At 45.5% G+C, this 20,244-nt stretch overlaps 1 protein-coding gene across 1 annotated transcript in view; it reads right to left on the reverse strand.

Annotated features, from left to right (window-relative positions):
* Positions 1-20,244, reverse strand: part of IGF2R (insulin like growth factor 2 receptor) — a 291,000-nt gene that overhangs the window by 149,664 nt on the left and 121,092 nt on the right. Inside the window, exons 14-17 of the mRNA XM_075339578.1 lie at positions 16,691-16,822; positions 10,797-10,944; positions 9,900-10,077; positions 6,183-6,304 (exon numbers count right to left, since the gene is read on the reverse strand). Of these exons, the coding sequence (XP_075195693.1) occupies positions 6,183-6,304; positions 9,900-10,077; positions 10,797-10,944; positions 16,691-16,822 (580 nt within the window). The remainder of the gene's footprint in view (positions 1-6,182; positions 6,305-9,899; positions 10,078-10,796; positions 10,945-16,690; positions 16,823-20,244) is intronic.

The following is a 20,244-nucleotide window of genomic DNA, read 5'->3' on the forward strand; positions in this document are numbered from 1 at the left end:
TTGTTGTTGTGCCGTGACGCCATTAGATCGACGTCCGGCCTCTGTCAGCGGCGCCCGATCTCCTGAAACCCGTCCGGGTGAGGAGACCATACTCTTTCGGCCACACCTCAGCGACTTAGGAAGTCAGCTTCCTAGTTTCCACACTTGGGATGTGAATTGTGGATATGGTGGATGCCGTGTCTTCCACCCACATCAGAACCTGCCGGACTTCCTGGAAGGCTTGCCGGTTGCGCGTTCTTCCTTGGTGGTTGATGTATGCCACCGCTGTGGAGCTGTCCGACTGAAGTCGGATATGCTTGCTTTCCAGCCGCTGTTGGAAGGATTGTAGGGCAAGATACACTGCTCTGTGTTCAAGAACATTGATCTGAAGAGTGGACTCTTGCTGAGTCCACGTACCCTGAGCGCTGTAGTGGAGAAAAACTGCTCCCCACCCTGATAGACTCGCGTCTGTCGTAACTATCGCCCAGGACGGGGATAGGAAGGACCTTCTTTTTGACCAAGAGGTGAGAAGAAGCCACCACCGTAGAGATTCCTTGGCCGCCTGAGAAAGAACGACGACTCTGTTGAGGGACGTCGATTCCTCGTCCCATTGGCGGAGAATGTCCCATTGTAGTGGACGCAGTAAAACTGCGCGAAAGGAACTGCCTCCATTGCTACCATCTTACGTAGGAAGTGCATGAGGCGTCTCAATGTGTGCGACTGGTTCTTAAAGAAGAGCTTGCAGCCCGTAGTGAATGCTGTTTGTCTAGCGGCAGCTTCACTATCGCTGAGAGAGTAAGAAACTCTATGCCTAGATATGTTATCGATAGGGTCGGGGTCGGATCTGACTTTAAAAAGTTGATGATCCACCCAAAACTCTAGAGAGTCTCCAGCGCAACGTTCGGGCAGTGTTGGCATGTTTCCTAAGAGAGTGCCTTGACAAGTAGATCGTCTAAATACGGGACCACAGAGTGACCCTGAGAGTGCAGGACTGTGACTACTGCTGCCCTGACCTTGGCGAAGACCAGTTGGACTGTCGCTAGCCGGAAGGTAGAGCTACGAACAGAGGGTGTTCGTCTCCTATAACGAAGCGTAGAAACGCTAGTGCTCTGGATCAATCGGCACGTGTGGATAAGCATCCTTGATGCCTAATGATGCTAGGAAATATCCTTGGGACCTTGAGGCGATGACATGGCGGAGGGATTCCATCCGGAACCGCCTGGTGTCCACGAGCTTGCTGAGCATTTTTAGATCCAGAACGGGACGGAACGGCCCGTTGTTATAGGTACCGCAAAGAATTTGGGGTAAAAACCGTGACCTTGTTCCTGAAGAGGAACGGGGGTCATCACTCTTTCTGCCTATAGAGTGCACCCTGTTTGCAGAAGAGCAGCGGCCCGGCCGGGAGGTGGAGAAATTCTGAAGAATCGAGTTGGAGGACGAGAAGTGAGCTCTATCCTGTACCCGTGAGACAGAATGTCTCACACTCAATGGTCATTGACCTATGGCAGCTAAATATCGCCAAGGCGGGAGAGCCTGCTACCGACCGAGGCCGCAAGTCATGAGGAAGCCGCCTTGGAAGCGGGTTTTCAGACTGTCGCTTTTTTGGGCGAGACTGAGCCCGCTAAGAATCTTAGCTCCTCTGATCCTTTTGAGTCCACATTGGACGAGGAAAAAAGGGACCTGCCCGAGCCTCGAAAAGGCCGAAAACCCCGACTGCCTCTTGCTCTGTTGGGGTTTGTTGTGTCCGGGCTGAGGAAAGGATGAATCCTTACCCCTGGACTGTTTGATGGTTACATCCAACGCTCACCAAACAGTCGGTCAGCAGAAAAAGGCAACTGGTTAGGCAACCTTTTTTGGAAGCAGAATCTGCCTTCCATTCACTTAACGAGCAGACCAGGCTCTGCTTAAAAACACGGAGTAGCGGAGGCTACCGCCGCACGGTTCGCAGAGTCCAGGACAACCTGAATCGCGTAAGAAACAAATGCAGACATGTGAGAGGGTAAGGATGCCACCTGCGGCACAGATGTACGTGTAACCGTGTCAATCTGTGTAAGACAAGCTGAAATAGCTTGGAGTGCCCCAAGGGAGAGAATGCCGGAGCCAACGGTGCGCCGACAGCCTCATAGATGGCTTTCGACCAGAGATCCATCTGTCTGTCAGTGGCATCTTTGAGTTTGCAGTTCCATCTCCCACTGCAACTATGGATCTAGCTACAAGCCTGGAGATTGGAGGATGCCGCTCGGGACATTGGGTCCAGTCCTTGACCAAGTCAGGGGACAGGGATAACGTGTATCCTAAGCCGTTTGGAGAAGCGCATATCTGGATAAGCGTGGTGTTCCTGGACTGCCTCTCTGAAGGCAGAGTGGTCCAGAAAAATACGTGAAGCTGACTCCTCCACTGGAGGAGCTGTGAGAAATAACCCACATTCTATAGATGGACGCTATAAGATTATTTACTATGGCGTCACAATCAGGTGTATCCAGATTGAGAGCGGTCTCAGGATCAGAATCCTGAGCCGCTACTTCCGCCTCATTACACAGCGAGTCCTTCTGTTAGGACCCTGATGAAACCGAGGCCGCTCATAGCGAGCCCACTTAGGCTGTCTGGGACTGACGTCCGTGCAGAGCCGTGACTCTGGGATGCGTGACATTCCCGGAGCTGTTAGTTATTCACACTGAGGGGGGCCATGGATCAATGATTCAACAGTGCCCATATTGTGAGAGACATGTCCGGACTGCTAGGCTTCTAGTATCATAGCCATAGTCTCAGAAAAACTGTCAGTAAATACTGCAGACACCGTCCTCATCCCCTGGCCATTAGTGCATACAATGGGAGTCTATGTACCTGCCGGCCGTATAGCCGTACATGCTGTACCAGCTGTATAGAAAAACATGTGGTTCTGCACCTTTGTTTTACACAGAGAATATGCTGATAACTCCTCCGCATAATCCAGGAGGGTATATACAACGTGCGACCAAACAGTGCAATGTATATAGTACAAGCATATCTATAAGTGCACTTCTGCACTAGTGGGGTTAGCACCACAGGTGCTGCTTAACGCCTGTTACAGCGATTGTGTGACTATCAGAATGCCAGGGTCTTCCACACTTGTCTCTGTATCGTACAGAAACTGACACTAATGGCTGCCGGTGTCCTTGTAGAGAAGGAAGCCGTGGGCGTGCCTGAGAAAGTGCGGGAATCCGGATTCACAGTGCACACAGTGAGAGGGGTGGAGTATGCAAAACATACTCCAGCTCTCAGCTCTGCTCTATGCAGCGTCACGCCCCTACCCTGACTGTCAGGGCTGTGGGCGGTAACGAAGGGAGACTAGGCCCAGAAGCCGGGGACTCGAGTTAACAGCGCGGCCGCCGTAAAAGCGCGGGCCGCGCTGAAGTCCCCGGCGCACCACAAGTGCCAGCCGCGCCGCAGTTCCAGCGGCCGGCGCGACCGATTCATAGAAGTGGCCAGCGTCCCGCCCCTCTCCTGACTGGCAGGTCTGGGGGCGGGAACGAACGGAAGCAGGCCGCAAAAGCCGGGGACTCTAGTTATCAGCGCGGCCGCCGTAAAAGCGCGGGCCGCGCTGAAGTCCCCGGCGCACCACAAGTGCCAGCCGCGCCGCTGCCAGCGGCCGGCGCGACCGATTCCTGGAAGTGGCCAGCGTCCCGCCCCTCTCCTGACTGGCAGGTCTGGGGGCGGGAACGAACGGAAGCAGGCCGCAAAAGCCGGGGACTCTAGTTATCAGCGCGGCCGCCGTAAAAGCGCAGGCCGCGCTGAAGTCCCCGGCGCACTACAAGTGCCAGCCGCGCCGCAGTCCCAGCGGCCGGCGCGACCAATTCCCATCAGTGAGCCTGCTTCAGCAAAGCTGAATGAGGCCATGGCACAGGCGCCGCAGCGCTGATGTCCCCCGGCGCACTACAACACCCAGCATGCTGTGGTGTGAGCGCCAAATGCACGGGGACACAGAGTACCTTGAGGAAGCAGGGCCATGTCCCTGATGTACTCCGCTCCATCCAGCATCTTCTCCAGGGGCTGTAGATGGAGCACGGTCTCAGTGCCTGGAGACCGGTAAATCCCACTTCACCCAGAGCCCTGTAAAAAGGGATGGGGAAGGAATCAGCATGTGGGCTCCTGCCGCCGTACCCGCAATGGGTACCTCAACCTTACAAACACCTCCGACATACAGTGGGGTGAGAAGGGAGCATGCTGGGGACACTATATGTGTCCTCTTTTCTTCCATCCGACATAGTCAGCAGCTGCTGCTGACTAAAAAGTGGAGCTATGCGTGGATGTGTTGCCTCCTTCGCACAAAGCACAAAACTGGTGAGCCAGTGATCCCACTGGGGGTGTATAGCCAGAAGGGGAGGGGCCTTACACTTTTAAGTGTAATACTTTGTGTGGCCTCCAGAGGCAATAGCTATACACCCAATTGTCTGGGTCTCCCAATGGAGCGACAAAGAAAATATTTTTCTCTGTGTTGCGTTTTTTTTTTATCATTACTAGAAATTCATGGTGGCCATGTCTAATATTGGCGTGACACCATGAATTTCGGGCTTAGGGCCAGCTATACAGCTAGCCCTAACCCCATTATTACGTAGCTAGCCACCCGGCTTCAGGGCAGCTGGAAGAGTTGGATACAGCGCCAGAAGATGGCGCTTCTATGAAAGCGCCATTTTCTGGGGTGGCTGCAGACTGCAATTCGCAGTGGGGGTGCCCAGAAAGCATGGGCACCCTGCACTGTGGATTCCAATCCCCAGCTGCCTAGTTGTACCCGGCTGGACTCAAAAATTAGGCGAAGCCCACGTCATTTTTTTTTTTTAATTATTTCATGAAATAATTAAAAAAAAAGGGCTTCTCTATATTTTTGGTTCCCAGCCGGGTACAAATAGGCAGCTGGGGGTTGGGGGCAGCCCGTACCTGCCTGCTGTACCCGGCTAGCATACAAAAATATGGCGAAGCCCACGTCATTTTTTTTTTCTTTTTGGGCAAAAAACTGCATACAGTCCTGGATGGAGGATGCTGAGACTTGTAGTTCTGCAGCTGCTGTCTGCTCTCCTGCATACACTAGTGAATGGAGGATGCTGAGACTTGTAGTTCTGCAGCTGCTGTCTGCTCTCCTGCATACACTAGTGAATGGAGGATGCTGAGACTTGTAGTTCTGCAGCTGCTGTCTGCTCTCCTGCATACACTAGTGAATGGAGGATGCTGAGACTTGTAGTTCTGCAGCTGCTGTCTGCTCTCCTGCATACACTAGTGAATGGAGGATGCTGAGACTTGTAGTTCTGCAGCTGCTGTCTGCTCTCCTGCATACACTAGTGAATGGAGGATGCTGAGACTTGTAGTTCTGCAGCTGCTGTCTGCTCTCCTCCATACACTAGTGAATGGAGGATGCTGAGACTTGTAGTTCTGCAGCTGCTGTCTGCTCTCCTGCATACACTAGTGAATGGAGGATGCTGAGACTTGTAGTTCTGCAGCTGCTGTCTGCTCTCCTGCATACACTAGTTCTGCAGCTGTCTGCTCTCCTGCATACAATGAACATTTTGAAGAAGGAAATGACATCAGACCTTTTTTTTTTTTTTTTTCATCAACAATCTTTAATGGCATTGTGCACTGATTAAAAACGCAGTGAGCAAAAACGCAGCAAAAAACGCACCAAATCGCGGCAAAAACGCATGCGTTTTTGCCGCGTTTTTTTAGCCGCGGGTGCGTTTTTTAGACAAAAACGCACATAAAAACGCAGCGTGAAAAAAACGCCTAGTGCGCACATACCCTTAAAATCAGACATCCTGGATCCTTATGTCCAACCGATATTTATTGGGGGATAGTTGGGAGATCCACATAAACATTAGACTATTGGTTGAATCTGTTGATATGGGCAGTTTTAACCGATTTTAGTCTAATATGGTGGCCTTAAGACAGCAAAGGTGGCAACCCCCTTGGTAAAGAGCTGTAAACATTAAAGCTGAAAAGATTAGCTAGCTGGAAAACCGTGCAAGATAAAAAAAAATAAATAAGAAAAAAAAAAGTTAACTGTAACCATGCTTATTTTAAACACCATATACCTGCCTAACCCTATTTTAGAACTTAGAAATAACCTTATAATTGCCACTAAACAAGATGGGCCATATAAAGATGTCGATATATTTGTCGACTCTTATAATACTGTAAATGTATTTTTAAAAAGTTTTTTAAATTTGAAGGAATACCTGGAAAGATCATACTGTTCATCGGTTTCTTTGTTCACCACGATACACTCCACTGGTAAAGCTGGGCAGGCATATTTTGTATACCACTTGAAGTTATATGTATTTGTACTGCTGTCTTCTTTCTAAATAGAAAATAAATTCTTTATGTATCAGGTTATCACTTGTTTAAGGGGTCTTAAACGCAATTCCACAATTGTTTTTGGGGTTTGTCTTTCCGGCGTCCATTCTACAGAACAAAACGACCTGGAAAGATTAAGAGGATACCTAACGTTGATTATATATTATCTATATCTATCACTCAGAATACGAAAGTTACATTTTTTTTCTTCATTTTTACTGTATTTTGGGCCCCCTATGGGATATACACTATATACAGCAGTATGAGAATAATGCAGTAAATAGCAAAATTACAGTTCTCCTACAAAGCCCAGCATGCGGCTGAACTTCAAAGTAGGACTAACATGGCAATAACTCATCGCCCAAGCTGCCATGATAATCCCCTCGGTTTCCCGTGATCATGTTGTGGGGTGCTGATATGAGCCGATGTGTGCGCACTTGCCAACATGTAATTTAAACGCTGCGCTCCGAAATATATAGTGGCATTTTAAATGGTTACATTAGCTACGGGCAGGTGTCAGCTGCGTAACACAACTGACATCTGCCTGGCATGAGGCAGGCTCGGCTCCTGAGCCAGCTTCATTCTTCCCTTAGCTATCAATGGAAAAAAATGAATGTCATCGATTATTAAGCTGTTAAATGAAGCAACAGAATTTAACACCACAATGGCTGTCATTAATTGATAGCGGTCTGACAGAATGGACTTCATTGGTTAACAATGGATCGTTTACAAAGTGTTATAAATGTAGTTATGAATAACGTAGGTTTAAGACTTAAGTCACTAGCAGTGCCCCCTATGTGAGCCTGTGAGTGAAATTCATTCTAAATAACTTAAATGGTGGAGCAGATATTTCTCACATCCTTCTTTGTTAGCACCAAGGTGTTAAATCAAAAGGTGAGAATCAGAAGTCCAGGCGAGGTCTCTACACCGCAGCAGGGAGCCCACATGGCATAATGAAAAGTAATATTTTGAGGTTTTCTTCATAATAATCAGTTTCACATAACCCAAGACTATCCCCATGATTGGGGAATATATGGACATCTGTGGATAAAATATCAATAGAGTTGGTAGCTGACAAACTACTAAGGAATGCAGTATTTCCTCAAATTTTGGATCATATTTAACTAAGGTGTGCATAGAATACTTAAAGTGTGTTCAGCAAGATGACAGCCATATTAGTTCCTGCAGCGGGTTCCTGGGAAAAAAATAATATTACCCAGAGTAGAAATTAGGTCCAAAACTGGTTGTAATCACATTGGCAACAGGAAGGGGTGTAGTGTCCGGTGAGACCCTTTAAGATATCACCTCTGCAGATGATTGTCAAACCCAAGGAAAAGCAAAGAGTATTGCAGATCTGCCAATATTTCCAGCAGTGTTCTTGTCAGCCAGAAGCTCTAATGACGCGCTCACGGGGTTTGGGGGTTTACTCTTTACCGGGCCACGGTGCTTCTTCTGCTGCTAGAATGCCACGGTGGCCTCACCCGGCTCCGTGACCCCGGCGGTGACAAAGCTTTGGGATGGGGATTATGGGGGTAGTTATTCGTGACGCCACCTGTTGTGTGCGGACAAAGGCAGCTGCCTCTGCGGAATTGCTTCTCTCTTCTGGGGTGGATGACTATGCAGCTCAGATGGTACAGCTCTCCATAGGTAGAGCTATGCCCCAGGGAGGATGATGGCGGTAGTAGTCTCAGTCGACGCAAGGGCGCGATGCTGGTGCCGGCAGAAACGGGACAACTTTGTAGTAGCACACCGCCTTTGGAGCACCGGGCTATGCTGTTATGGGCTTCAGCCAATCCTGGATACTTCGGAGGCCGGTACCAGAGGGATGCTTTGGGAGTCCTTCCTCCCTGCGCTCTGTTATGCGAGTCCCTGTGCCTTGAAGCTACACAGGGACCTCTGTCATTTGGGGCGATTCCCTTCCCCGTCCTGTCTAGCAGGCAGCACGAGTCTGTGGATGGGCCGCCCTATGGTCATGGCTCCTGGCTCTATATGTGGCTTCGCCCCGGGCGCTGTTGTGGACCAGACGACGTGCAATCTTTTGCCCGGTGGATTCTGGTGGCAGACCGTGAAGTGTCCACCAGCCTAGGGCTCCGCACCCTGAGATGAGCGCTGGTCCTGAGGGAGCTAATCGGTCTCCCCTCAACGACCGTATTCTCCTCTCCTATTACTCTTTTCCCAATGGTGACTGGACTCTCTAAGTGTGTGTGTGGCATCTACTCCCTTGATCAGTCACACTGCCCACTCGAGCCCTGCAGTTAGTGGGTGGGAGGTCCCAGACGATATGGTGACCATCCTAAATGATCCTACCCTAACCCCGTCCCAGTGAGTGGGCAACTGCTTATGTGTGGTGATGGATGTGATGAATCGCCACCGACCTCCTCCTTATCCGGGATGAATACCGCACCTCTGGTGAGATGCAGTACCCTGTGACGACTGAAGCCTCAGGGGCGCCATACTAATAGATCCAAATTTGTGAGGTATCTGTATTTCATCCCTTTTAATTTATTTTGTATTTGCTTGTATTTATATATTTTGTTTTTATTATTTCATCCTTTATAACCTTTTTTTTTTTTTTAAAGCCATCTCTTTTTGTATATTAACTCTAAAATGGAATAAGCTTGTTACTTGCCGCTTTAAATATCGCTACACATCCGGAAAAGGGCGAGTACAGTTTGGCTGATGAATCCTGGGCATGCCAGGGAGCAAGAAAATTTCCTATCAGGTGCTCAGGAAAGCTGGGTGGCTTGTGTGCTAGTGTGTGACACAGTACAGACGTCTCAAGGTGAGTGGTAGCAGTGAAAAGTGTGGTGTGGATGTGAGGACTGACTGGGGGGTGTTAGCCTGCTGTAATCGCTGAGTAAACGAGTGTGAGTAGAGCAGTCCCCATTTACAGCCACATCCAAGGCATGTGTGCCATGAGCAAGTGGTGTTCGTGACACAAAGGCATGGAGACTTTTGTAAAGGCATCTGTTCCTAGTAGTGTAGCTCCAGGGAAACTATTTGGAACATGCTGGATTACAAGGCTCATCCCTTCATATGGACAAGCAGTTGTGCCTTAGTCAACAATGAAATCTGCATACTCTTCATTGTGCTGATCAGGATTTCCAGCAGTCTGACCTTAACAATCAAACCATAATACCCTACGGCTACGTTCACAAGACTGTATTCTCGATCCAAGTGCAGTCAGCTCTTTACAAAGTGTTATTCAAAAGGGTTGTTCAAAATCACTTTCAAGATTTTGGTTACGCAAAAAAAACAAGAAAGAAAAAAACAGATATGATCGAGATCAACTATATAGCCTCTGAATCACAGATACATTGCAATTCATTAAGATGGGAAACTATTTGGTCTTGTAAATTTTAATAACTGCTAATATATAGAAATGCAAGCCATATGCCTGACAATACAGATAAAAAAAACAAGGTTTTTTTCTGGATGAAGATTTGCAGGTTTTTTTAATACTCATGTGAACCGTGCCCAAGGATGAATCGTCAGACAGATAAAAACCTAATTTCCTCCATGTCGGTGTTAATATGGACGCCCTAGTTAAATCTTTTCTGACATCTCAGTAGCTAGCTCCTTTTTTCAGTAGGCTGTACCTCATATTCTGGCTGGCCAATTTCAACATTTCTGTTGCACAGAAATGTTATCAGAGATGAGCGAGGTGTTTTCTTGGCATCATTGTAGGTGGTCCCATCAGTGTAGAGGAGCTGGATCATCCCATCATAATAAGAAAGCTTCGAGTTACCAATACCAAGATTCCAACTGCCTTCACTCCTGAGGTAAAAAGCAAAAACAGCAGATGTTGTAAGGTTTTCAAATCATACTATAATTATTAGACGACGCTCTCCAGGACGTCTAAATTAAGTGCTTAGCCTCAAGGCCTCCATATGCATTAGATTAAGGTTGGCAAAACTCACCGATATCGACAGGTTTGGCCAACACTTTAATGTGTGCAAGTACGCCAGCCAAAATGTCGATCCGGTTTATCTGTATTTGGACTGCCGACTGATTTGTTCTCCAAGAAATAAACTGCAATCAGAGAGGTCAGTCAGCTGCTATCTCATGGAGAACACAGGAGTTCTTGGCTGAACGAGCACGTCTGTGTATGGGAGAGACGGCAATATCGTCCTATGAGCAAATGATCAGCCAAAGCATTATTTGCCCAACAGCCATCTAAGATGTATGGTCGGTTTCAGAATAGGCCATTAAAATGGGATTAGTGAGAGTCTGACCAAGTAAAGGGGTACCATGGTCTCTTCACTGTTTACATGGCTTATATCTGCACTATTTCATGAGGCTGTGCCTGATATAACAGCTCATACCCTGATACACTAATAAAAGTACAGAGCTGTTACCGGTAAAGTATGACTCTTCACTCAACTGGGAAAGCAGGTGACCACAGTAAATCACCACCAACCTGATGGACCATCAATATTATATACTTAGAAAAACATTTCATGCTGTAGTACAGCAAATTGCTTCCTTTTGCTTACGTTTTAGTCACTTGACAAGCCCCAGAGCTGGATTCACAAGGTTCCTGGGTTACATTGCCACACACATTAATGTAGAAATTGTACGTGTTCGTAACCATCTTGTAGCTTCCAGTTTTATTTGTCAGCGGTGACAAATCAAAGTAAAAACCTGCAAAACAGAAAACAAAATTCCAGATTTGAACTTTGCTTTATAGCTGTGGACAAGAGGTTCTGCTAACTTTCTATTATCTTACTTCAAATACAGATAATGTCAGAGGCCTATTCTTACGTCCGCATCCCTGGAATCTCCAGTATTAAATAAGATAGACCTGGTGGACAGCAGTGTGAACAGCCTCTTCTTACCTCAACACCCAGTATTAGAATATCTACTGGAAGCACACCTTCCTACATATGATGGAAGGCAGCAGAGATTCTAACTGCACATGCTAACAAGCACCTATTCCACTAACATTCTATGACAGGTTTCTGTCTATATAAGATAGTGGCTATCTTGATGCACTATATTGATTACCTCTCATGGGAACACAAGTGTGATTTGTTGATTAAATGTCAGAAGAAATTTATTTATAAGTACTTTTCCTTTTGGTTAGTCATTTTCTATTCCCAGGGAATCCTTTTAGAAAGGGAATCTGTCACTCTATTTGCGTTATCTAAACTATTAATATGGATATACAAGTTGTAGAATGCTGAAAAGTGTCATACCTGTCTGCCTCATATCAGAAGCCTTGTGGACAAATCATTTTTAGAAATTTTATGTAAAAGAGCTCTTCCAGGCTATGGGGTGGATGCTGCCTGGAAGATAATTCAACCTCCAGAGAAAAGGGCCGTTACCAGTGTGAGACAAGTAACTGACACAGAACAGGAGAATTAACATTTGACTTATTGCAAACAAATTTTCTGAAGCTCTCACAGCTCTGCTTCATTGCAACAATATTGGAACCCTGTCTGCCTGTGAGATGGAAGATGAAGCTGAGACGCACCTGTAAAAGTATCAGTTATAAATCCCACACAGCTCTGCACAGAGGGCAGAGAACGGTCATTACAAATCAAAAGGGTAACATCTCTTTAATATAAAATAAGCTCTGGAGGCGGCGTTATCTCACAGGCAACATTCGCCGCATAGCCTGGAAGAGCTCATTTATATAAAGTAATAAAAAAAAAATTCCTAGTGCAGTCCGATATACGCAGAGAAATAAAATGGAGAAGATTGTGAAATTAGTGTCTCCATCTTCTCCTCACCTGTGATCCGACACTCACATGCAACAGAATTGGAGCTCAGTAGAATGACACTCAGTTCACACTCGCAGCAGAGTTTGAGCTGAGTGTCATTAGCATATCACATCAGATGCTGTAGTACGCCAGTGTGACCCCGGCCTAATGCTAGGAGTCTGCACTTTCAGCCCATATTGATTAGATAATTATATCTTGAATAAGTTTTGACTAAAATGCCCAAACTTGTGTCACTGACCAAATACTTCTAAACTATATAGATATCGAGATAAAGATTAAATATATCTAGTTATTGAACCCGTTCTACGCTCGGGTGTTGAGAATTTTTATTGCCACATTTTTAATTTTATTAAGCATTACTGAAAACAAAATGTATTTGTGAAAAAACGTCTCTGCAAACAACATTTTGGGTGTAAAGTCTGTGGTCTTTATGTAAGTTGCCTTGTCGATGTGGGACTTTGTGGGTCAGGTCTTCTTTATCTATTCCTTCCCTGGCAGTATTCCTCCTCTTTGTTTACATTTCTGCCGTAGCTGCCACCATTATCCCTATGACCGGCAAGTGCACAGAATGTTCACGTTGTAGTTGAATCATTCAATAATATGGTGCCGGAGTCTGCGCATGCACATAACGCAATCTCGTGCGCCATTTTATTGAAGACACTGTCTCTGCAAATATCTGAACCAAACTGGTGATATTCGCAGAGACAATGTCTTCAATAAAATGGCGCCGGAGTTTGCGGTATGAGCCAGCGCTGACTCCAGAGCCATTTTAATGAAGAATTCAACAACAATGTGAACTTAGAAGTGCGCACGCACTGGCCATCCCATTACATTATATTATTTTAGATTATTGGTTACGCTTGATAAGGGTCTAGTTGTCCATAAAAACCAATTAGTGCTCAGCTTTCACTTTACCTCAGCAGCATCAAATCTGAATGCTGCACTCTGGTTGCTATAGGCAACCAGAACAATCTTACTGGGAGCCAATTCTCATAAATGAGGTCCCTGTTACTTCTGCAGTGGCTATATGCAACCAAAACAATATTACTGAGAGGCAATTCTCATACATGAGGTTCCAGTTACTTCTGCAGTGGCTAAGCTTTCATAAAAATAAAATAGGCCCTTTGACCAATCAAAAGGTCCAATTACAGCTTCGGCCAGAAGGAAGAGTTCAGCATTACATAGGGAATATAAGTGTATATCTCTCTATTTCAGTTCTTTCCCTTTCTTTTCGTTTTTATCAATAGTGGCCTGAATATCACTCTTCATGTTCATGATATCTAAGCACAGGTCATGGAGCACTCGTATAGGAGATTCTTCCTCATAGTGTAATATATACACACACACGGTGCAAAGTGCAAATCTTTGTTGGGGTAGGGTTGGGTTTGATGACTGACTACTTCCTTTACTCATGCATACTGATCTACTAAGAACACATCCAAGATTTTTATTGTATCAGTTTTCTACCTCTAAAATGTATGGAAGCAATTAAGACTCTTTATTTAAAAAACTAATTAAATACCAAAAAGAAGGCACTTCCAAAAACTACAAAACTTCCACTATAGAGTGGACGTAAGAAAACCCATATATAAAAGTTATATTCTTTATTAATAAATCAGCAAAAATATCACGCACAGAGAACCCTCCCACCCACAAATGGTAAGGAAAACATATCAAATATACTATACATCCATAAATGTATACATTTAGATAGTGTCCCAAATGCCCTAGTGATTATCCATATGCATAAACATATAAAAACAATATGCAAACTTCAGTAATATCAACCAGTGGTTGGGAAATTGGCGATAAAGACCAGAAAAACCTGGGGTGGCATGGAACGGTGATCTCCACAAAGTTGCGTGCCGAAAGCTTCCCACGGCTTCCAGTCGCGACTAGGTTTTCTCAATTCCACTCTCTTGGCCATTTTATCTTGACTTTAAGAAGTACTTTCATATTTGAAAATAATGATTTAGATGGAACACTATCAATTCAAGCTTGACCAGGAGATATATATGAAAGGCTTTTTAGTGTATGTAAGAGAATATTAACGTGTGTGAAATGAAAGGCCCAAGGATCAAGACAATAGATCCTAAAATGAGAATTACAAACACCAATCCATCAGGACTTTGTAGTGTAACTAATTTCATGTATCTCAGCATAGACATATTAGCAAAATATAAGCAGCATGCAATATAAAGATGCCAAAATGGGACTCCTTTATTAATCCATGTGGAGACATTTGTATCCCAGACCAGAACCTTTCTTAAATTCTTTGCTTGAGGAAGGTTCTGTTATGGGACCCCACAAACAAAGTTAATATTAAAGTTGATTTTGATTAATAGATCTTGTAATGATAATAATTTCCACAATTGGATGTGTTTAAAACAAATATTCCTGTGCTGAAATAATGTTATGTTATATAATGTACTGTGTAATGGCCGTGTCTGACTGTACAGGGACATGGTCTGATCATACCACATCTTCTGGGCAGAGCAGAAAGTAAAGCATTGTTTGTGATTACGTACTGTAATGTCTGTATACTTTATTCTTTGAGGTAACACATTGTTAAAGGGGTTATCCGGCTTCTTTGACTTTTTTTTTTTTATTTCCCTATTGGGCTACATTGGGGCAGGTAAGTAGATAGAGACCACTTACCTGCCCTGCTGTCAGCCCCTCTCCCCCCGGCTCAGAGCGGTCATGTGACCGCTCCTGCCGCGATTTTGCTGCTTCCGGTCATTTCATGTCAACATGGGCAGGGCCATGTTGACATGCAAATCTGGAAACAGCATGTCGCCTCCCTGCTGGGCTGTACAGTGCGTGAGTCCCCGCCCCCTCCCACACATTCCCCCGCACCTCTTTTACTCTCCAGTAACCTCCCCCTGCACTGCTGTGGGGTCCGTGACCTGGGGGCGGGGCCTGGCGGCGGCTGACGTGGTGTCAGCGCCAGCACCGGGCCCCCTGCTCAGGATCACACATTCAAATGTACCGGCATCACAGATCACAGATGCCGGTACATATGAAAGTGCTGATGAGAAGCAGCGCAGCGCTGCTTCTCATCACTGTCCCTCCCGCTGTCTGTGCTCTCTTCAGCACAGCGGTGACGTCACTAGTGTGCTGATATGGCCAGAGCACAGACAGCGTGCGAACGTGCAGGAGCGGCGGGGACCGAGGACGGGTGAGTATGTACTCCCTACATGTGTTCCCTATGGGGGGGTGGGGGGGTGCAGAGCCATATGTGTGCGTGTGCAGAGCCATATGTGTGCGGTGCAGAGCCATATGTGTGCGGTGCAGAGCCATATGTGTGCGGTGCAGAGCCATATGTGTGCGTGTGCGGTGCAGAGCCATATGTGTGCGGTGCAGAGCCATGTGTGCGTGTGCGGTACAGAGCCATATGTGTGCGTGTGCGGTGCAGAGCCATATGTGTGCGGTGCAGAGCCATATGTGTGCATGTGTGGTACAGAGCCATATGTGTGCGGTGCAGAGCCATATGTGTGCGTGTGCGGTGCAGAGCCATGTGTGTGCGTGTGCGGTACAGAGCCATATGTGTGCGTGTGCGGTGCAGAGCCATATGTGTGCGTGTGCGGTGCAGAGCCATATGTGTGCGGTGCAGAGCCATATGTGTGCGGTGCAGAGCCATGTGTGCGTGTGCGATGCAGAGCCATGTGTGTGGTGCAGAGCCATATGTGTGCGTGTGCGGTACAGAGCCATATGTGTGCGTGTGCGGTGCAGAGCCATATGTGTGCGTGTGCGGTGCAGAGCCCGATGTGGGGCTGTTATTTGCAATGCTGTAGTGATACCAGGTCAGGTGCTGGGGAAGAATACTGACAGGGAATGTGTGTGCAGGGGGCGGGCAGAGGGCGAGGCTGGACACTGAGGCCGGGTGGTGACAGCTCTGACTGAGGTTTTGCACAGGAAGTGGTCATGTTTGCTGGATCTGAATGTAAACAAGAAGCTGCAGAGAATAAAAGGGATAAATCAAGAGGAACAAAAGTTAAAAAACAAAAAATAACAATGTAGGTGTGATTTATATGACAATACAGCACAGATAAACTCAAAATTTTTTTGTTAAGCTAATGTCGGACAACTCCTTTAACAAAAGACAGGGAAATGTTGTACGTCACAAAAAGAATCAGCTGGGATCCAGTGTTGTAATATTTGTATACCCTGTTTTCCCCTCCTCCCCTGCCCAGAAGATGTGGTAGGATCAGACCAAGTCCCTGTACGGTCAGACACAGCCATTACACAGCACATAGCAGGGGCACATTTATAAGATTATCTCAGCACAGAAACAGTTTTTTGTTTTGTGCTTTTTTTTAAAACACATCCAATTGTATACATTATTATTCCAATATCTATTGATTACCATTAACTTTGTTAGTGGGAAAACCCCTTTCTCATCAAGAGATGGGTTAATAAATAAGTACCTTTTTTGCATCTCTATATTGGAGTGCTACTTATTTTTTTGCTTATGTTCTTTCGGACCAGTAGCCTTGCACCATTATTATAAGACTATTTGTGCTGCTTCATTATATATTTTATCAGCTTATGCATAAATATAATAAAAAACATCAAAGAGCCAGTCCTATATTGTTCGTCTAATAAGTATTGTTTGAAGCTTTCTAAATGCATGTTAAATAGGAAGAGCTTTGCCAATTATTTACCAGCTTGTGGATCTGCAACTGTACAGTGATCTCCTTCTGTTTTGGATAGGACACATGCAGCGGCGGTATTCCATTCAAATGCATAGTAGCAGTCCTCAAAATTCGTCAGTATGGGAGGGCTCTCGCGGTTACCTAGAAATAACAAATATATTTCATTGCAAAACAATACGGTAAATTATTTGTGTTTATATTACCAAACCAGAACCACAATCCCCACCAAATGAGCATGTGTTTCCCCAAAAATAAGACCAACCCCAACAATAAGCCCTAGCAGGAATTTTAGGTCTTTTTTTTTTATTATTATTATTATTATTATTATTATTATTATTATTATTATTATTATTATTATTATTATGCTTAAAATATGAGCCCTACTCCAAAAATAAGCCCTAGTTGCAGTTGAGTAATGAACTATTCACACCGTTAAAAAAAAAGTTAAAGACTACAGCAAAATAGAGATAAGACCTAGCATCACCTTGGGCAGGTGCTCTGGAAAAATAAAATGAATATTCAAAAGAAGAGAGTTCCGGCACACTGTGTTGTTTCCCAAAAAAAGGAGAATACAATAATTCAAGTGGTTTAATCGGTTTTTTCTTTATTGGAAAGTATTGTCGTGCTGTACATGAATAGAAAATCCGCCAGGACGTTTCGGCCCTAGGCCTTCATCAGGTCGGACAATCTGACTGTCATATTATTATATGTGAACAAAACAGAAAAACAGATATCAGCGGTTGTACATAGTATATACAATATATAACAGTGACAATCCAATGAGAAAAGCGTAGTATACATTTGAGGAGATATAACATAGAGGGCAAATTCACAACAAAATAAAATATGTCAAACATTATGTCGTATTACTGACAATAATTCTCATGATAATAACCTGGTAATGCCCAGGATAATAGGGAAAGGGACCATAATAGCGGTGAGGTAAGCTAAGAGGAGGATAAGTGGCTCACCCATGTCGAGCAAAGCTCCGTGCTAAAGGGAAAATAGTGAGTCGCCAGTCGTCATAAATAAATATGATCCAGCATGGAATCTAGTCCTGTGGCGAAAAAGGGAGAAGAATAAATAGAAGGCTTATACAGCGGGGGAGAAAAGGGGCGTCGTATATATGAGCATACCTGTGGGGAGGTAGAGACTTTGGAAAGGTCCTGTGGAGTGATTCAGTGGACTGGGTGGACTAGAATGTCCTATATGAACGAAGTGTATATGTTAGACAAAGAGTGGATATCTGAGTGGGGTGTGTCTATAGGATAAGAATAGTCCATACCTGCATGGATGTAATAAGGCTAAAGGACTATTGGTTATTCAGGCTCTGGGTCCGTGACTTCCGGAATGGATAATTAATTGACATACCACATACTACGTACTGCTATTGCCTGTGGCAATGGATATGTCTGTGGACAATAAATGGACATAGTGCATCATATGGAAAAATGTGACATGACGGGATATAATGAGAATGGCATATTACCAGTAAGGAGCTGCTAGTCCGCAAAGTGCTAGTTAGGATAGGGTGCTTATGCTGGTGGCAGTAGTATATCTGCAAATATAACTAATATGAAAAGCCATAGTTAGTTCAATGGGTTAATAATCATATGTTGGGAATGGTGTATATATCAGTCATATTAAGGCAGGAATATGCATGTATGTGATACGTACAACTGTTACCTTTGTGGATGTATTGAGGCTAGGAGCCTAATTGTTGTTATGGATCCAAATCAGTGAACCACGGGTTAGATTTCCACTGACACCGCCACCTAAAATTGTACTGCTGTTACCATTAGTAATAATATATCTGTGAACAACAATAGATTGGTATAGTATATCTTGTGGGTAGAGAAAATACTGCATAATGTAATGAATGTGGTATATTACCAATAGTGGAGCTTCAGTTAAGGGACACTAGGTAAAATGAATTGTACTGGAAAGTAGTCATGTATTTCTTTATTTGATGTTTTTCCCTTATAGGCCTCTTGTGAATAACACTAATGAAGTTTTTATTCTATAACACGATATACATATATTGTATTCCATTAATCCATTTATTCCTCTAATTTCTGCTTTTCTTTTTACAGAATTAGCCAACTCGTGCTGAGCACCAACTGTTATCACCCACCAGTGACACAGTGCACTTATAGCCTGTCAGCGATTCTTCCAGCACCGGATTCACTATATAGTATATGGCCTCTATAGGCTACCATACCACCAGAGCTGTATTATCAAGTGCGGTTTGCGTTTCACATTGCTTGCCTCCACTTCCGCATTCCAACTACCGGATATGACACACTACCAGCGTGACTCACAGCCCAGGGATACTATTACTAGTGCGCATGCGTGCCTTGCGTTCCACGCCGGCATGCATCGCTTCTGCGTTCCACAGACCGGATATTACACTCCTGCCTCTTTCCTCATTTAAACCGGCTCTCACAATACTAGCCTGCACAGGACGCGCAGCACGCACAATCACCACCGCACACGGAGGGTAAGTGACTCACCCAGCAGCTTTGTATCTCTTCCTTATCTTTATAATCCTTTCCTTCATTTACAATGCTCTTCTCATGTTCTTACTTTGCTCTTAGGGGTGCTTCACACACAGCGAGCTCGCTGCCGAGATCGCTGCTGAGTCACGCTTTTTGTGACGCAGCAGTGACCTCATTAGCGATCTCGCTGTGTGTGACACTGAGCAGCGATCTGGCCCCTGCTGCGAGATCGCTGCTCGTTACACACAGCCCTGGTTCGTTTTCTTCAAAGCCGCTCTCCTGCTGTGACACACAGATCGCTGTGTGTGACAGCGAGAGAGCGACAAATGAAGCAAGCAGGGAGCAGGAGCCGGCGTCTGACAGCTGAGGTAAGCTGTATCCAAGATAAACATCGGGTAACCAAGGTGGTTACCCGATATTTACCTTAGTTACCAGCCTCTGCAGCTCTCACGCTGCCTGTGCTGCCGGCTCCCTGCTCTCTGCACATGTAGCTGCATTACACATCGGGTTAATTAACCCGATGTGTACTGTAGCTAGGAGAGCAAGGAGCCAGCGCTCAGTGTGCGCGGCTCCCTGCTCACACTGGTAACTAATGTAAACATCGGGTAACCATACCCGATGTTTACCTTAGTTACCAGTCTCCGCAGCTTCCAGACGGCGGCTCCGTGCAAGCGCAGCGTCGCTTGCACGTCGCTGCTGGCTGGGGGCTGTTCACTGGTCGCTGGTGAGATCTGCCTGTTTGACAGCTCACCAGCGACCATGTAGCGATGCAGCAGCGATCCTGACCAGGTCAGATCGCTGGTCGGATCGCTGCTGCATCGCTAAGTGTGAAGGTACCCTTATTCTCTGTTATCAGCCAGCCCCACTGGAGTTATTCTTATCTCCTTGACACATTACCCCTTGCAGGATTTGATCCAGCCTCCCGTGGCAACTGGTAATTCATTTAATTCTACTAATCCTATTGATTTACTCAGCTTATCACAACCTCTTATGTTGTTTATCTCTGCAGATCTGCTACTGCTACCAGTATGAACAATTCATTTTACCTAGTGTCCCTTAACTGAA

Source organism: Anomaloglossus baeobatrachus, chromosome 3, assembly GCF_048569485.1.
Source record: "Anomaloglossus baeobatrachus isolate aAnoBae1 chromosome 3, aAnoBae1.hap1, whole genome shotgun sequence".
NCBI lineage: Eukaryota > Metazoa > Chordata > Amphibia > Anura > Aromobatidae > Anomaloglossus > Anomaloglossus baeobatrachus.